At 43.5% G+C, this 19,331-nt stretch overlaps 1 protein-coding gene across 1 annotated transcript; it reads right to left on the bottom strand.

Moving 5' to 3' along the window:
* Positions 1-210: 210 nt before the first annotated feature.
* Positions 211-19,161, bottom strand: LOC142015403 (galectin-related protein A-like). Its single transcript, XM_074998879.1, has 4 exons — positions 18,917-19,161; positions 5,980-6,068; positions 1,519-1,693; positions 211-1,126 (listed from the first exon to the last, which is right to left on the bottom strand). The coding sequence occupies exons 2-4, from the start codon at positions 6,021-6,023 to the stop codon at positions 983-985; spliced, it is 363 nt and encodes a 120-aa protein (XP_074854980.1). The 5' UTR covers positions 6,024-6,068; positions 18,917-19,161; the 3' UTR covers positions 211-982.
* Between the last annotated feature and the right edge of the window lie 170 nt (positions 19,162-19,331).

Raw genomic sequence — 19,331 nt, 5'->3', positions numbered from 1 at the left:
CAATAACTCACATCAGAACTTGGCTCCTTGTCTTTAGGGGAGAGTGTCACAGGGAAAGGACAGAAGCATAAGAAGTGTAGATTGAAATTTATTGGGAAGGAATGTATCTTTTTCACTGTTTGCAAAACATCAAGTACACAGTATAGTGTGTCTATGTATAATAAATGTGTGTATGAGTATAATATAATAATTTGTAACCGCCACATGTTTGGAAGCTTTTCTAAACATATTGGGGAAAATGATCAGCACAACATTAAGATGGTTTGAATGTTTATTTCATAAAGCAGTAAAGAGGTTTGCTAGTAAATGGGGAGATATGGCTTGATACATTAACAGATGATGAAGATTTAGGTACTTTAGGTAACTGCATAGGGACAGTTAACACAGGCTGCCAAGATTGGGGCCAGATGCAAAGAGCTGCCAGTTCAGGAGGGCTCCACCAACTACAGAGAGTTGGAAAATGGTAGTGAGCCATTCACTGTTTGGAGGTGTGTGGCACAAGCAGCTTTGTACTGACCTGTGATCATAGTTTGGGGTAATAGAGTATCTGGTCCCATAATAAGGACCTTGTTCCCTCACCTATTTAACAGATTGCCTTCCATACGTACTAAATCCCACTCGCTTCTTTTAGATACGTGACCTAATAACCCCACCTATCCTCAGATGACGGAGCCCCTCTAGGCGGCATGGCAGAACAGTTTAGAGCCAACCAGGATAGAAAATGCTGTACACTGTCTGCATCACAGACCTTGTGGTCTAGGAAACCCAAAAGAATGGTTTTGCAAGGGACTTCACCCAACCTGTCATTGCAGCTCATCAGGGTCTGTGAGAAAAAGCAGGCATTTCAAACTTGTTAGGAGACAAATCCAAACAAATTCCACGTTTAAAATCTCAAGAGGCACCAAGAACGAAAGAGAAAATACTTCTATGTACAAAGGGTAAACACATTGCCTTAGTTCTTCGGTGACATGGAGTCCTTCTCTCAAGCCACTTTAGTAAGCTTGATATCCCCTGAGATTTGTAAAGCTGTTACCAAGTGGAGGGGCTGAACACGGTGAGTGAAATAACAGAGCTGCCGTCCATCAAGCAGGACCCGGATCTGCTGGTGCTCACACAAGAGCTCCATCTGCAAGGGAGCAAGGGCAAAGGGGGAATTAGACATCAGCACCATGGGCTAATTCACTAGCCTGGACTTTGGAATCCCAAGTGCTCTAGAAGTAGAATCCAGCTCCTCCATATGCCTTGTAAGTAAATTCTTCCTGCTGGAAAACTCTAACAGCAAATTGTCCTCAGTGAACAGGAGAAAGAACTTGCCTATAGAGATGGTACCTCCAGGCCAGGAGATGTTGGGAGAAGCTTGCACTGCAGCTCCCCATGCTGTATTAATTTGGTGGATGAACAGAACTCTCCAAGGCTGTCAGTCTGACACCTGTCAACTGTATAAAATTCACTGTTGTACCCAGTTGGTCATTCATTCTCATGTCTACCCTGTACAACCGTGACAAATAACAAGAATACCTTAAATGTGTCTCCTGCTGTGAATGGGAAGTACGGAATATTCTTCTCCTCTCTTCCCCATTTCCCAGCAATCTGTGCATTCCGCGTGATGGATTTCTCACTGAAGTTGACTGCAAGTGACAGCCCAATATCCTTGCTTGCATCCATAGGGTCACAGAGCAGGGTCACTGCAAAGCTGTAAGGACCAAGCCAGTGATTATGAACAGGACTTTTAGTCTGTGTCTACACTTGCATTCCTCTTTTGAAAGAGGTATGCAAATGAGGGAAGACGGATTCTTTCAAAGATGGGGTTTACTTTCAAAAGAGCAGCATCTACACTGGTTTTCTTCTTTCGAAAGAAGCTCTTTTGCAACAAGAATACGCAAACGAGGTGCCAAATATGCAAATAGGCACCTCATTTGCATTTTTGATTCCCCTCATTTGCATACTTCTTTTGAAAGAGGAATGCAAGTGTAGATGCACACTTACAGCAAACTACCAGAACAGGGCTGGAGTGACAGATGCACATAAGGACATATAGCAGCCATCCCAAAACACTTAGGCCGTTTCTACACAGCCCACTTCCTTTGAAAGTGGCATGCTAATACAGGGAACAAAAGATGCTAATGAGGTGCGGATGCAAATTCCCCGTGCCTCATTAGCATAATGTCACATGATTTGGAGTCCGGAAGACCGTTCTTCCAGACTCCAAAACGCCGTGTAGAAGTGCAGCTGCTGGGGGGGTTTGTGGAAGGAAGGAATTCCTTCTTCTGGAGGCCCCTTGGACTTCCTTCCAGAAGCCCCTCCAGGGCCACACTTCTACCTGGCATTTTGGAGTCCAGAAAAATGGTCTTCCGGACTCCAAATCACGTGACATTATGCTAATGAGGTGCAGGGAATTTGCATCCATGACTCATTAGCATCTTTCACTCCCTGTATTAGCACGCCACTTCCAAAAGAAGTGGCCTGTGTAGAAACGGCCTGAGGGTACATCTACACTTGCATTCCTCTTTCGAAAGATATATGCAAATGAGGTAAATCAAAAATTCAAATGAAGTATAAATTTGCGTATTTGATACCTCATTTGAATATTCTAATTTCAAATGAGCTTCCTTCGAAAGAAGAAAGCCAGCATAGACGCTGCTCTTTCGAAAGTGAATCCATCTTTGAAACAAGTCTTCTTCCGAATTCGTCTACACTGGCTTTCTTCTTTCAGAAAAAGCTCTTTCGAAATTAGAATATGCAAAGGAGGTGTATATCTCATTTGAATTTTGGTTTACCTCATTTGCATACCTCTTTCGAAAGAGGAATGCAAGTGTAGATGCACCCTTAGTGTCGCATATACAGCCATGTTTTAATGGTCTGGTGGTTGTAATAACCAGAAATAATATTCCCCTTATTCCTCTGCAAGTCTTTGGAATAACTGAAGCAGAACTGCCCTGAAAGACTCCGTTTCAGGTTTTTCACCTTGGGAGCGCTCAACCAGTTTTATGCAGATATCAAGCCAATTTGGATGCATTCAGTAATGCTGGGTACTGTAGGTTACTGAGTCTTAAAGTATTAACTAGTGACTTATTTTATGACGTGACAGTGATACTGCAGTTATGTCCAATGTAACAGTGCCCTATAAATACTTCTACTATGTAATTACTGGAGATTGTTTTTCTGTTTTAGTGTGATTAGAAAAGCAAAGAAAGAAGTGAGATCTTTAGTGCTAGATTGGTACCTTGATCGCTTTCCTTTATCTGAGTTGCAAATCATATGACAAAAAAATAAATTAGTAGAGTGCCTATATTTGATAATTTGTCACAGTTGCAGAGTTAACTGCACCTGTATTCCCCTTTGGTGCTTCCCATAGGGTACCATCTTAAGGTTTTAGCCTTTTGGCTATCATCTCTTTTGGGCAAAAACATCTCCCTCTTCCCTCTCCATGGTGACTGGGGTTTTAAGGCTATACAGCTCCCTGTCATACACTGAAATACCCAGCAATGCCACCCAACAGTTAGCACCTGTGCATTGTTTTCTCACCAACAGTTACTATGCAGCTCCTTCTAGGCAAGGACATTTATTCTTAAGCATTACAGAGAAAACATTTAAATAAAAGTTTCTACACACATTCACCCACCAGTTTAAGGAGGACTTAGTAAGCTACAGTTTTTCTCTCTCTTTCATAAGGGCTGGAACCTCACTTAGGCAGAAGAAAGTGTCCATTTGCTGGTCCAGAGTCAGTTTAAACCCAGCCTTTTCATATCAAAACCCCTTTCTTTGTGTGTTGGTCTCTGGAAAACCCAAATTGAATCAGAATACACAAGCCTTCCCAGGGGGGTGTTTAAAACCTCAGCATAAATTCTGAGTCATCAGTAGCGTGATTCTCCGCTGCTGTAGATTTTGTGTAGTTATATTCATCCATGTAAAGTGCCAAACAAATACTCAATGAAGGACTCATTATGGGAAGTTCTATTATTTGTGCTAGACAGGAGGTCAGACTACATGTCTGTAGTGATCCAGTGTCACCTTAAAAAAAATCTATGAATCTGGAGCAGAGGTGAAACAGAGCTGTAGCTCCAGAAGAATGGGGGAGGGAGCACGTTGTTTCATATTTCCCCTTGCCCTGTTCCCAGCTGAGCTATAAGCACACTTGGGATTTTGCTGATCTTTCCCCTCAGCTGGTGGCTGTGCTTGACCAGACTTTTACTGCTAACTCTGTTCAAGGGCATACCTCACAGATAGTGCTAAGATTTACTTACGAGTATTTTTAGTAAAAGTTGTGGAAAGGGCATAGGCTGTTACCTGTCCATGACTTTTACTATAAACACGTATTGCTAAATCTCTGTGCCTGGGCCCAGATGCTCTGAGGTGAGGGTCCCTTCTGCAATACTGAGGACTGACTACCCTGAGTTGCTGGCTGCTGGCTGTTCCTGGGACCACTGCTTGAGTGATCCTCAGGGCCAGGTGCCTGAGGCCACCAGGGCAGCAGCCAGTGCAGCTGGCTCCAGGGCAGCCCTTGGGACCACTCCTCAGTCACTCCCATGGACCATCCCTGGAACTGCTGCTTGGGTACTCATTAGGGACAGCTCAAGCAGTGGCTGGTGCAGCTGGTGTGACTGGCTGTAGGCTTCCCAAAAAACTGGCCCTGGGGACAGCTGCTTAGGCATCCCTGGGACCAGCTGCATTGGCCACTGCAGCTGTGAAAGTCAAAGAGGTTGACGAAGGTTATCAAATCCATGACTTTTGCAACCTTCATGACAGAATCATAGACCTATGCATGCATTAAGAAAAACTATGGTAGGAAAGGAACGCTCTACATCAAAGAGGTGGCTCTCTTGCTGGTCAGTGGTAAATATATCAGGATACATAGCTGTAAATAACTGGCATCTGAACGGCACAGCTACAGACCAGACTGTTTTATGCTTGAAACCCTGGATTCTACAACTTGTGCCAAATCAAATGTAGGATAGTGTCATCTTTATATGCCTCCAACGACTAGTGGACATCATAATCCCAGATCCTGGATTTGTCTGATACTGTCCAACAGAGCAACAGACCACACACACACACCAGATAGTTCATATCACAGAGACAAGAAGCAGAAGCTGGTGTTCCTCGCCCAATCACTTTTACCACATTTTTAGAGAAACTGAACTATCAGTTGTCTCCCCAAATTCAGTCTAAGGTTGTCAACCATACAGGATTGGCCTGGAGTGTCCTGGAATTGGCATCAATGTCCTGATGAGCCTGGAGATTTTACTAGGATATTTTAAGAAAATTATATTATGTCATGTTGTGGAGGAGAGAAATCTTCCTGGACAGCTTCAGTCAAAGTTGGCAACATTGCTTCAATCTCAATGCAAAAACAGAGAGATTAAGTTGTGGTTCATGATTATGAGTTTGTACAGCTTCCCTTCCACAGTCAAAGGAATGCAGGCCCTCAAGGAACCACTTGTTCTTATGGCCAGACCAGATGGCAGATACAGTAAACCCCTGGGTTATGTGGGAGTTGCATTCTTTCAACTCCCACGTAACTCAAATTTTCACACAAGTTGGGGGGAGCTTGCAGGAGCTGGGAAACTGACCTGCCCACCAGGGCTGGTCAGCTTCCTGGGTCTTGCAAGCAGTGGGGAGCTGGGAACCAAGCGGCAGCCTTATCTGGGGCTGCCACTGGGGGCTGGGCTTGAAGCCCAGCAGCTTCCCAGCCGCAGGGCAGTGGGGGAGCCCCCCCCAGCCAGCTGTGGGGCTGTGAGGTCTCCCTATCCCTCAGCTGGGGACCTCAGGTCTGTCTCTGCTGACCAGGTGCTGCCTGGCCAGCTTCCAGCTCTAGGGCTGCGGAGTCTCCCTGCTCACCCCCACAGCACCCCCCACCCTCCACTCCCATCTCTCGCATAAACATGAGATATGCACATTTTGAATGCGCGTTTCTCAGGGGATTACTGTACATCTATATGTGAAACAACCAATTGAACAACAGTTCCCCAGCCTACCTACCTCTTCGGGTTGGAACATATGACCCCAATAATGGTAATTTTCATGGCTGGTCTCAGTCCTCCTTTAATTTCACCAACATATCGCTCCACCTAGTGGGGAAAAAAAACTATTAAAGATCTCTTGATTTACAGCCTGCATAGTAAGTTTCAGAACCATGTGATAAACTGCATTTATTATACACTTGTGTCATTTCACCAGCCTTCTGGTCACTAATCAGTTTTTCTTGGGACTTACTCTAACAGTGCAAACCTTTAACCCACTGCCATTTTTCAGTATACAGTTGTACTCATTTACATGTGTAAAATTTTTTGAGAAATCTCAGATAGTAAATATGATAAAAGAGCTATTAGCGGTTTTCATCATTTATTTTACCAGCTGAGTCCACCATTGAAACTAAGTACAGAGTCAAAAGACTAAATCTTGCCAGACTTATCAGTCAAAATGCCAACTGACATCACCAAGAGCTCTTGCTAATACATATTTAGGATTTATCAGACTTTAGTCCAAATTGAGAGAGCTGAAAAGAGTTAAGAGAGTTGTGTAAGGAATTAGCCAACAGGAGCTCAATACTGCTAAAGGATTTGGGGAATGTGTCCTTTAGAGATAATTTGCATGAAAACGCAAAGGTGTGCATATCTAATGCCTTGTAAACAAAGCCTGGCGGGTAGCAGGTGAAGCAATGACGTTTTGTCTGTTGTAAACAGCATGTTGTAAAGTCACAATTTATGCTATCACCCAGTGCAAGAACTATGGAGTCTCACCAATGCTTGAAGCTGTTGTGTGGGTACAGGGCAGTCATCACTGCTGTGTAAGATATGGGTCACACAGGACTCCCTCCAGCTAAGTACTACCAGGTGTTAAGTGGGGAGGGATAGTGGTTGAATGAGCTGGCTGGGAGCATTTTGGCCATACAGTTGTAAGACTGGTTTAGCTTGTTCTAACCCCCCACTGTTCAAAGATAGATCTAAAACTAGATCTATAGTTATTCTGTGAGAATCCACCTTGGTGGATACTGAGATGCTGTGGCTAGGCTCAGAGATGAATACCACTATGAGCTGAAGTCACTGAGGTCTGGAATCACAGCATTTTGCCTACAGCAAAACCTACAAGACAGTGGGGAAATGGCCGGCAGAGCACAGCGGGAAGATGGCTGGCAGGAGCAACTGGCAGGCAGCCAGTAGGAGACGCAGAGGGGGCAAGCAGGAGCAATCAATGGGGCAGCTGGCAGGGGCAAGTAAACAGCCAGACCAGCACAAAGGTGCCATTGCCTCAGGCTGAGTGAAGAAATGCATCAGGGTGATGTCTCAGGGCCTGCCTGGCCTGGACAGAGTTGTAAGTGGGGCATTTGAAGTGGGGTACAGAGAAAGTTTGGGTGTGTGGATTGGATCTTTACAGTATTGGACTGGTGAGCCTGGGAGGCAAAAGACGCTGCTCAAACCATTTGAGCTGGGACAGTTACTTGAGGGTTGTTTATGAATCTGGGCATGGTATTTTCAGTGGTTTGAGCATTGGCCTGCTAAACCCAGGTTGTGAGTTCAATCCTTGAGGAGGCCAGTGAGGGATTGGGACAAATAGATGTCTGGGATGGTGCTTGGTCCTGCCAAGGGGGCAGGGGACTGGACTAGATGACCTCCTGAGGTCCCTTCCAGTTTTAGGAGGTGGGTGTATTTTTCCAAGCTTATGCCATATGACTTCTCTGCCTCTCTCCTTAAAAGGTTTTTTTCTACACTCAGATTCTGTGCTTGCGAGTGGGGAAGCATTGCTTGTCTGAGCTACCCAGAGGTGTGTGAACTTCCCAGGCTACTGGGTGGGGGCTCGAGCCAATTCTATGTGAGATGGATGAAAAGGAACCCCTAAATGTTGAACATGACTCTGGTTGCTCCCAACTCCTTCTGGCAGAATGGTTACAGTTGATTATAAAATACAGTAAACCCTCAAAATGTGCGAGTTCCAGTTGTGTTTAACTCGCATTAACGCAAGTTAAGCACAACTCAAAATCTAGCTTCCCCTCTCTCCCCAGCTCCAGCTCACCCCTGTATTTGGCTCTGGCTTCAGCTCACCACCCCTCATGCGTGGCTCAACTCCCCAGCCCCAGTTCAACACCCCCACCCCATGGCCTGGTTCACCACCCAAGCATTCCACATGTGTTGAATTTGAATATGTACTCAACTTAAAATTTCACGCTTTAATTTGCTTTAAATTTTCTATTCAATGGAGTGGGCCATTCTGTTAAAGACCTGAGAACTTGTATCCTGCAACATAGAGAATTTAATGAACGGATTAGAGCGTGAGATTTCTGAGTTAGATTACATATTCAAATTTGACACATTAACAGGTGGTATGAACAGACACATCAACTACCTCATGCATTACAAGGACTGCTTCCCTTCCTTTCATGCTCATAATTATCTCAGATAGGACAATTAACATTCCCCCCCACCTCTCACCCTCTTCCTTCTATCCTATTTGATTTATCAGTTTTACTGCAATTTTTTTTTCTTTTTGGTCCTCTGTACTTATATATGTCAGTCTGTACTGGAAATTAAATTGATCTGAAGAAGTGGGTCTGTCTCACGAAAGCTCATCACTGAATAAATCATTTTGTTGCTCTTTCAAGTGATATAGTTCTGCTGCTTTATTTTGCTGGAGTACAGACTAACACAGCTACCTCTCTGTTAGCACTAAAAATTAGAGCATTGTGGCAGTTTGTACAATCTCTTGTTCATAATTAAGCAGCTTCCATTCAAGTGTAATTTGCTACAGTAAAGTTTAAGAGTTACAAACATCTCAGGCAGAGCTGATGCGTGGGGGGGGGGCACAAGGGAGCACCTGCACCCCCCAAACACTGTAGGTGGCCCCGTGGCTAGCAGAGGGAAGTGGGAGAGGCATGGCACTGTCTGCAGTGATTAGACCCAAAGATCACTCTAATTTTTCCCATCTGTGTGCAGAACAAATTTTGTTCTGTGTGCCAAGGCATGTGCAGGTGTGCAACACCAGTAGAAACACAAGCTGCTGGCTCTGGGTGCTGTGCTAATTAGTTGGGCAGCATTTGAATCTCTCCTGGGTGGCTACCCACACACTCAGCTTACTGGGAGCACTTGTTGGGCCCACTTACTCTCACTGGCAGGAGCAGGAAGAAGTAGGGCAATGTGGCCTTAGCTCACTTTGATCCCTGGCTCCCAGCAGTTTGTTCAGGGGAGGGAGTGGGATCACCCCTGCACTCCAGGGCAGAAAGTGAAGCCATGTGGCCAAAATCCAGAGAAACAGAGCAAGCTACAACTGCATCACTCCGCTTCTCCCTGTTGCTGCCAGTGACTGCAGGGAACGGGGCTGCGTGACCCTTATGCCAGTGTCAGAACCCAACCCTACTAGTCCCATAGGATGCATTGCATAGGGAAGGGAGCATGGGGGAAGAGGCAGGGCGGATGTGAAGCAAAGGAGGAGAGTGGGGAGGGAAGAGGTAGGGCCTAGGGCTGAGGGTGTTGTCCTGACTCTCCCCCAGGCTAGAGGTGGCAGTCACATGGCTGGTACCCCCTCTGTATCCCTCGTCAGCAGTCACCCCGACCTCAGGAATGGAGGGATTTTGTAACTCAGAAATGTCTGCAACTCTGAACAAAACATTTTGGTTATTTATTCAAAAGTTTATAATGGAACACTGTCTGAATACAGGTTTATAATTTTACTCTGCAGAACAAACGTTACTTTCCCTTTGTTTTTATTTTATGTTTAACATGATACTTTACTATATTTGCTTGTTTATTTAAGTAATTTATTGTCTCTGATTGTGTATTTACAGTTCCAAATGAGGTGTGTGGTTGAGTGATCAAGTGGTCAGTTCAAAACTCTGGTGTGCGTAACACTGAGGTTCTGGTATATGTCACATGATTTTTTTTAACTACATCTGAAAATATGAAAAATTAGATCCGCTAGAGGATTAAACCTTAAAAACCAGCAGCTCTTTAATTCACCAAATGTTTGTTCATTTTCATGAGCATACAAACTACAGATAGAGCAGATTTCCCTAGTACAGTGATCCTCAAACTGAGGATCATGAGCCACAAGCCATGTGCTCTTTGCAGCATATGGTATTAATACACTAGGTAATTTAAAACAAAAAGCAGTCAAGTAGCACTTGAAAGACTAGCAAAATAGAACTATTTTGCTAGTCTTTAAAGAGCTACTTGACTGCTTTTTGTTTTGATAGTGTATAGACTAGCACAGCTTCCTCTCTGTTACTAGGTAATTTAATTATTTAACATCCTAAGGTTTCAACCAAGGGGGATGTTTTTACTGTTATTAACCAATTGTAGCTGATAAAACAGTAATACTCGGTCAGTCACTTTGCTGTGAAAATAATATAAACAAAACAATGAATTCACACTACTTTTTTTTTACGTAATGTTCATCACTTATTTGGGTTCTGAATGCTTGAGGTCTGAGTATCACTGGTCTAGTATATAGGACAAATGGTAAACATGCTTCAACAAAGAATGAATGGACACAAAACAGCTGTCAAAAAGCTCTTAACTCACAAGCCTATCAACCAGAACTTTAATGGAGTGGGCCATTCTGTTAATGACCTGAAAGTCTGTGTTTTATTGAAAAGGAACTTTAAGAATCGCCTGCAAAGAGAGAGTGCCGAGCTCTCTTTTATATTCAAATTTGACACATTAACATGTGGATTGAACTGGGACACCAATTACCTGGGCCATTATATGGACTCTTTTACATACTTGGTTTTATCTGGCTCTTGACTCCGCCCCACTCCAACCACCCCTCTCCTCTTCTGATTTGCCCACCTTGATTACAATTATTCTGATTTGTCAACCTTGATAATTATTTTTGGTTCTCTGTGCCTTAAATATTGAGTCTGTTCTGGTATGGCTATGGTCTGAAGAAGCGGGTCTATCCCATGAAAGCTCACCAACCAATAAATTATTTTCTGAGTCTTTAAAGTGCTACTGGACTGCTTTTTGTTTTGATAGTACATTCCTGTGTAACTAATCTAGCACTATTGAAAGTATGGCCAAGTGGTTAGGCTGCTTGCTTCAACTATGAAAGTGCTAGTTTCAATGCTTGGCTATACCCCAGACTTCCCCTGTGATCTTGGACAAGTTGCTTAATTTTTGTGTGCCTCATTTTTCCATGTGTAAAAACAGAAACAACAGTACTTCTTACCTCACAAGGTGGTGGTGAGCCTAAATACATTAAAGGCATTATGAATCAGAATAAGTACACAAAAATTATTTACTATGATTCCCAGGCATTTTCTAGGTTACTTTGTTTTAAACTGCCTCAAACAACTGAAGGTGGACCATTCCCTGTGGAGTCCCATCCCCTGTAGAATCCCATCCAAAGACTATCTCAGGTGCTTATAAATGGCTAGAAATTTTTTCTTAATATTCAGCTTAAATTTTCCTCATTTATTTCAGTGTAATTATTCCATGTTCTTCTTCTGATTTCAAAATAACTCTTAAACTATGTCTAGATTACCCAGATTACGTTGTCTGTTCTGGTATGGCTATGGTCTGAAGAAATGGCTCTGTCCCACAAAAGCTCACCACCTAAGAAATTATTTTATTAGTCTTTAAAGTGCTACTTGGCTGCTTTTTTTGTTTTTATAGTATATAGAGTAGCACGGCTTTCTCTCTGTTTCTAGATTACAGGGATTTGTCTGCAGAAGTCATGAAGTAATTTCGTAAGACAGGGATAACAGTGCAATGAAATTTGAGAACTCCTGTCGTAGAGCATCTACAATTTTATAAAATGCACAATTATTTCTTGGGGAAACTCAACAGCAACCGCAAGCGGGTAAATATAGGTTATTTATCAGAAGAAAAGTGTCAAAGGATGAGAAGCATTAGACTGTGGAGTACCCCAAAGAAGTGGCAGACTCCCCTGAGATATTTAAAATTAGACAAAGAAGGAGAACATGTCCTCCTTGCACCAAGCTTCATTTCTTTCTTAAGTGAGAGACAGTAAAATGAAATAATAATAATGTACAAACTGAAATATGGCCTATGAAGATTAATTACTTAATGTTTGCGAAACTCCGTATCGAAAGTACAATAATTCATATATATGATACCATAAAGAATAAATGTAAGTGTAGTCCTGACTTTCATGCCATTTTATCACTTATAAATTCTTCCATGGTACTCTGATTACAGCCAGAAGTCTGATCATTCCAGGTCATCCCTTCGCTGAGATGGAGCAAATGGTATGCTTGAAACCTACTGAGGGATCCAGTAAGAAATCCTTAAAGAGACCTAATTTTGTTACAAGAGGGCACATGCACCTTTTGAAGTTGTCTTTTTAATATATTTATGTATATAAAAACATATTTTCTATTTAAAATAGCTCCCACAAAGTGGACTTTTTCACTTACATTTGTGCCTCTGTCATTTTCGGTCATCTCTCTCTGCCTTTTACTGTATCCTATGCAGCAGCCAGCCACACAGCAAAATTTTCTGTGTGTGTATGTGTGCTAACAAAATACAAAACCCCCGGAATAAGGGGAGGATGTTAGGGGGAGCATTATCTCAGTCAAACACTGGTTAGACACCACCCGCTCAAAAAGCTGAGTCATAACAGCCTACTTACTCTTCATCTTCTGTCACACAGCAACAAAGAGATAGAGAAAAAGTGAGGAACATGATGGTACAAAGATACAGAAAACAGCTGGGAACTAGTTCTGGTAATAGTCTAAAGGCTGTGATAGTGCAATTAATTTCATGCATATGAACTCTGGCACCTACATGGAACCCATTAACTTTAGTGGGGTTCCATGCAGGCACAAGTGTTTAGCCAGATAGAGCCCAGTGCAGAATCAACCCTAAACTACATCTGTAGGGGCATACCATGGATTTATTATGACAGCATTATATTATCTGTTGTATTATCTATCTCTTTCCAAGGGATTCTTACATTCTGTTACTTTTCTGTCACTACTCATTCCATGTATGTTTTCAGAGAACTATCCACAACGATGCCAAGTTCTCTTTCTAGTATGGTAACAGCTATTTTAGACCCCCTTGTTTTGCATGTGTATATTTCCAATTTTGACCCCGGGGCACAGCTACACAGCCTGTTTACTGCCCATAGTAGCCTCTGCCAGCAGGGAGATCTCATGTGGTTATGCTAATTAACTGTGCAATTATACTAATGACACTAACACAAATGACAATACGCCTACAGCTGAATTGGAATGCATTATATCCTTGTGAAGCTCTGCACCAAGTCAGGATATGTTAACATCATCAGTGCTTATGCACCCACATTGGCGTCACGCACTGAAGACAAGGACTACTTTTATTATGGTCTTCAGAAAGTTATTGACTCCTTTCCAGCTGGAGAACAACTGTACATCCTTGGCAACTTCAGTGCAAGAGTTGGACTTGACCATCAGTCTTGGCCCATCTGCCTTGGTCATCACGGTATTGGGAAAACAAACGAAAATGGTCAAAGGCTTCTCAAATTCAGCTCTCAGAATCATCTCCGCATCACTACTACTTTCTTTAACTTGAAAGAGTGTCACAAGGTTACATGGTGTCAAATATCAGAGGAGTAGCTGTGTTAGTCTGGATCTGCAAAAGCAACAAGGGGTCCTGTGGCACCTTACAGACAACAGAAATGTATGAGCATAAGCTTTCATGGGCAAAGACCCACTTCGTCAGATGCAGGTTACATGGCACCACCTGAAATCCAGTCACTGGCATCAATTTGACCCTGTACTGGTACGCAGGAAACATCTCAATGCCATCAAATTTACACACACATAACACAGCACACACTACAACACTGATCATTCCTTTATCCTCAACAGAGTGAAAATCATCCCAAAGAAACTCTACATGACAAAGGAATGAAGTAAGCCAAAGATCAATACCCTCAATACGTGAGATGCTCTGTCTTCGCAAATGATCTCTCGCAAAATGGAACACAAACCAAACAAACCATTGATGAAACATGGTCCATGCTGAGAGATGCGATGTATGATTGCGCCAAATCTGCCTTTGGAACATGTAAATTCTCTAACAAAGACTGGATCGATGAAAACGCTGACATTCTTAGGCCTCCTCTTGAAAAAAACAAGGCACAGCTGAATAGCATAAAGAACCCATCTCAATGCATAAGAGATCAACTTCGATGTGCAAGATCTGCTCTTCAGAGAGAATCCAGGTGGTGTGCAAACAAGTATTGGGCCAATATATGGTCTAATATTCAAAAGGCATGTGATATGAGCTACCTGAAAACCATGTATGATGGACTGAAGAAAGCACTCAGACCAAATGTTACAAAAGTCTCCCCACCGCAGCATTTAAATGGACAGATGATCACTGACAAAAAGCTCCAGATGTGCAGATGGGTAGAACACTACTCAAGTCTTTATTCCCATGAGTGTACAACACAACCTGAACATGGCAACCCCATCCCAACTCTTTCAGATAGGTCTGAGTTAGATGCAAAGCCTACAGAGGAGGAACCTTCTCTGGCTCTTGATGCTCTTTCCAATGGAAAAGCACCAGGAAACAACAGAATCCCAGCTGAAGTCCTGAAGGCAAACAAGGCTATGCTCTTCCCCTTCCTCTATGACTTACTCCTAAAATGTTGGAGAGCAGATGTCCCACATGATGTGAAGGATGCAAACAACATCATCTTCTATAAAAGCAAAGGCAACAAGGGTAACTGCAACAACTACAAAGGCATCTTGCTACTGAGCATCACAGAAAAATCATTTGCCCACGTGTGAGCCGATGCCCAGGTGCCAGCTAAAGGTCTGGTGGGGCAAAGGGGGTGATGCCGCACCAGCAGCTACGCTAAGCAGACAGGGCAGGCTGGGTTCTTTGGTTTGCATTTAGTTCGAGTACAGCAGCAAGAGGAAAATTACACTTATTAGAGGCTTTAACAGTTACTTTTATTTATACAAAGATAGAAACAATTTAAATAAGACAAATGATTAAAGTACCACAATTGTGAATTTTTGTTTATAACTTTAGTAACAGTTAATAGGAAACCGCTGGCAGCGATTTTACAACAGAAGCGGCTGCTGCGTGTAAAAGGGGGTTTTAAACTGACCGCTCAATTTTATGAATGAAACCAAGATGGCCGCCGAGTGTATGACAGGATAATGATTTTTCTTGTGGTTACTAACGTTTACAGAAGGTAATTGCTGACCGCAGCTTGCCAATTAAGGTAAGGACCCCCTGTGGTTTGACAGACAAGATAATGATTTTCTACAGTTGGATGTAAAAGATAGTGGCCAATCGCAGTTTTCTAATAGATCAAAGGGGTAAACACGTTTTAAAGATAAGATAAGGTCTTTCTGCAGTTTGATTGACAGGCTAATGGTTTTTAGCAGTTTATAGCCAAAACAGTTAGTACCTGCGGTTTTTAAAGGGGAAACAACACAATTTAACTTAAGAAAAGTTTTAGACAAGCTAGCTAGCTCAAACTAATACAAGTAATGTGTACACAAGAAAAGCACATTGCAGGTGTGATTTTCACCCCTGCCTCTTAGACCTGGTGGAACCAGAGTCTTTCCCTCAATTCCTATACGAAAGAAGTGTAATACAGGTGTAATTCTTACCCCTGCTTCCTAGATCCGGTGTGACCCAGAATCTTTCTCTCAATCCCTTGGGAAGAAGTAGATACAAACCAGGCGTCCCCAGTCTCGGGAGTCAATTCCAGACCTGGCCAGCAGGTGTAGGTGATTGGAACTCAAAGGGGGTGGGCTGCCAAGCCCCTCTTTATACCCCTTTGGTCACGTAGGCTTCTTCCTGGTCTCAAGTGGCCAACTGGGGAGGAATGTGTTTGAACCCCAGGTTTCCCAGGGAAGGTGCAAGGCTCAATTTGCACCTGTGAATTGTGGACAGTTTGGCACCTTTGGAGGTGATGGGCGGAGATTCCCCGTTCTTCCTGGGGCAGTGATCAGGCATGTCAATCACCGATATCAGCCAGAAGGGCAGCCATTAGCTAGCCCATTCACTGTCTGGTTTCTGTGTATGGTAGAGAGGCTGGGTGAGACAGCACACCTGTGTTCCCAGGGCATCAAAGGCTGCCTGTCTCTCTCTCTGTCTCTCCCAGCGGGGGGAGAAGAAGAAAAGGCCAAATGGGGGGTTCATGTCTGGCTACACCACGTCATTCTCAAACACCTGCAAAAACTTGCAGATCGAGTCTATCCAGAAACACAATGTATCTTCAGGGCTGGCAGGTCAACAATGGACATGATTTTCTCTTTTCAACAACTACAGGAAAAATGCAGAGAACAAGGAAAGCTGTCATTCATAGTATTTGTGGACTTAACAAAGGCATTTGACACAGTTAGTAGATCAGGACTATACAGAGTATTAACCAAGATTGGCTGTCCACCGACCCTACTCAGGCTCATAACATCCTTCCACAGAAACATGAAAGCAATAGTGCAATATGATGGATCTCCATCAGACACATTTGCAATGAACAGCGGAATCAAACAAGGATGTGTTCTTCCCCCTACCCACTATGGCATATTCTTCTGTTTTGCTAAACTGCGCATTTCAAAAGTCTTCATTAAGGAACTCCTCTTCCCATATGATGCAGCTCTCATTGCTCATAACGAAGACAACCTACAGTCACTGATGGATTCTCTGTTCAGCACCAGCAAGTTGTTTTCCCTTGACATAAGGATGAAAAAAGCTGTTGAATTCACTCAACGTATACTTCAGTGACCCACTGTCATTCTGGATAAGAGCCCACTAGATATGTTTCAACAATTCTGTTACCTTGGATCTACTGTCACCACAAACCTATCCATGGACGAAGAACTGAACATCAGAACTGGGAAGGCAGCTACTATTTTTGGCAGACTTATGCAACAAGCATGAAACAATCCTCGGATGACAGGGAAAACAAAAATACTGATCTACCAAGCACACATATTGAGTATCCTGCTATATGGTTCTGAGGCATGGCCCGTCTGCTCAAACCAGGAGAAAAAATTGAACAGTTTCCATCTTCACTGCCTCTGAAGAATCATGAAATATCAACTGGCAGGATAAAGTTCCAAATGCAGATGTCCTGTCAAAAACTGGCATATCCAACCTCATAGCGATCCTCAACAGCAGAAGACTATGGTGGGTTTTTCATGTGAGAAGAATGGGTGACGAACGTCTTCCCAAAAAAATCCTCTTCGGTGAACTATCATGTGGGTTGAGAACAAGAGAAAGACCAAAGCTAAGATTCAAGGATACATGCAAAAACTCCATAAAAAAAATTCAACATCAATCCAAAATCGTGGAAATCTACATCATCAGATCAAAATACCTGGCAATGATTGCTACAACAGGACACATCATCTTTCAATAGTATATGTGCAAGCCACTCAAAAGAACTTCATCGCAGAAGGAAGAACTCTGAGACTCAAGAATTGGGAAATAGACTGAAATGTGGCTATTGCAATCGACCATGCAATCCCAATATTGAATGGATAAGACATGAGAGAAGCTGCAGACTCAAACACTGCCCATAGATCCTCACCGCCACTGCTAACCACCATCTCATGAGACAATAAGGAGACATAGTAGTATAGTGTACCAATGAACAGCCATTTGAAATTGTGAGACTACTTATTTCCACGAAGCTGCCGGCACTACAGGTCCGTGTAGCCCTGCCTGAGAGAGAACCTACTCTTTTATCCCATGACAGTTTACTTTGCTTATAGTCTTTGGTGAGGGACCATGTCAAAGGATTTCTGAAAGTCCAAGTATGCTATACCTACTGCTGGATGCTCTTTGTCCACAATTGCTAACTGCCCCTTAAAAATTCTGATTCGTAAGGCATTATATTATTTTAAAAAATCTGTGTTGACTTTTCCCCCACTTGTTTTCACATACATCTAATAATTCTGTTCTTAGTACAATTTCAACCAAATTCCCTGGTTCTAAAGTTACGCTTACCGCTCTGTGACTGCACAGATTCTCTTTGGAGCCTTTTTAAAAAATCAGTTCCATAGTGATCTTCTACTCATCTGGTACAAAAGCTGATTTAAGTGGTAGGTTACACACCATAATTAACAGTTCTGCCATTTCATATCTGAGTTGATTCAAAACTTTTATGAGAATATCATCTGGTCTTGGTTACTTGTAACTGTTTTATCAAATTTGTTACAAAGCATCCTCTATCACTCACTATGGACCAGTTCCTCAGATTTGTTACCTAAAATGTCTGAGTGGGACTCTCACATCTTCTGCAAACGAAGAGCAATGCCTCTCTTCCCAGAGCACTGCTTTACCTCCTCGATTGTCCAGTGAACCCACTGTTTGGCAAGTTCCCTGCTTCTGATGCACTTTTTTTTTTGTCTTTTTTGTCTTTTGCCTAGTTGCTTTTCAAAATCTTTTTGGCTTGCCCAATTATACTTTTCCAAGTGCCAGAAATTATGCTCCTTTTTATCTCGGTAGGATTTCACTCCAAATTTTTAAGATGCCTTTCTGCCTGTAACCTCTTTTTACCTTGTTCTTTAACCATTTTGGCATTTATTTAGTCCTTGAGCTATGTTTTATAATTTGAGGTGTTTTAACATGTTTCCCTGCAACTTTCAGGATTTCGTGATTGCATATTTAAATTCCAGGTAGAGTCCTCATTTTTGCGCAGTTCCTCTTTCTGAAGCTACTGAGGCTGGCTTCTCTGATGATTTCCCTCCCACATGTATGTTAAGTTTTACTCTTTTCTAGCTATTACCCAGCTGCAAGTTAGACAACTTCAGCGTTAGTGAAATAAACGATCTAGAAGGCAAGTCTTCTCCTACAGCCCAGCTAGTTCCGTAAGGTCGGAAGGAGCACGCACGCCGGGCTGGGTGAGTGAGTGGCTGAAGAGTGGTGCCGAAGCAGAAGCCGGAGAAAGGACAAATCAGGGAGGTTTAGGCCAACGGAAAGTCCTGCTGAAGCGCCACGGCACCTACCTAGTCATTCACAGCGTGGCAAGGGGGCGTACAACGCTACTGCGGTGGGGCCGAGCAAGGGGCAGGCAGACCCCCTCGGGAAGGGTGGGGGAGCAGCTCAGCGCACAGCGACCTCCCCAGGCAGAGCTGAGGTAACGGATCCGGCGGAGACAGCGGGCCGGGCACCCGTCTGCCCCGGCCGGGCGTCCAGCCATCTAGAAACAAGTGACACGACCCCCGCCCCTCAGCCGTTCGAGGGCGCAACTGCCGAGCCTCGCGGGGCCAATGGCTGAGGAGGCGGGTCGCCGGGGTGCTGGGAAGCCAGTTCACCGTGGCGGGGGCGGTTCTGAGAAATGCAAGGAGAGGGGGTGGCGCCTGCAGGACGTGGTTGACAATATGCCTGTGGGCACGCGACTGTTTGAGGGAGGGGTTTGGG

The sequence above is a fragment of the Carettochelys insculpta genome, chromosome 6 (genome assembly GCF_033958435.1).
Source record: "Carettochelys insculpta isolate YL-2023 chromosome 6, ASM3395843v1, whole genome shotgun sequence".
NCBI classification, from domain to species: Eukaryota; Metazoa; Chordata; order Testudines; family Carettochelyidae; genus Carettochelys; species Carettochelys insculpta.
The sequence above is the reverse complement of the archived record's forward strand: the minus strand, read 5'-3'. Positions and strand labels throughout refer to the sequence as shown.

Bases quoted from the DNA above. Each gene is read 5' to 3' on its own strand.
- LOC142015403 (XM_074998879.1), bottom strand. From the start codon at position 6,023: ATGAAAATTACCATTATTGGGGTCATATGTTCCAACCCGAAGAG. The intron at 1,694-5,979 runs GTAGGTAGGCTG...TGGTCCTTACAG, and splicing joins ATATGTTCCAACCCGAAGAG to CTTTGCAGTGACCCTGCTCT. The intron at 1,127-1,518 runs GTATTCTTGTTA...GCTCCCTTGCAG, and splicing joins CAGCAGGAGACACATTTAAG to ATGGAGCTCTTGTGTGAGCA.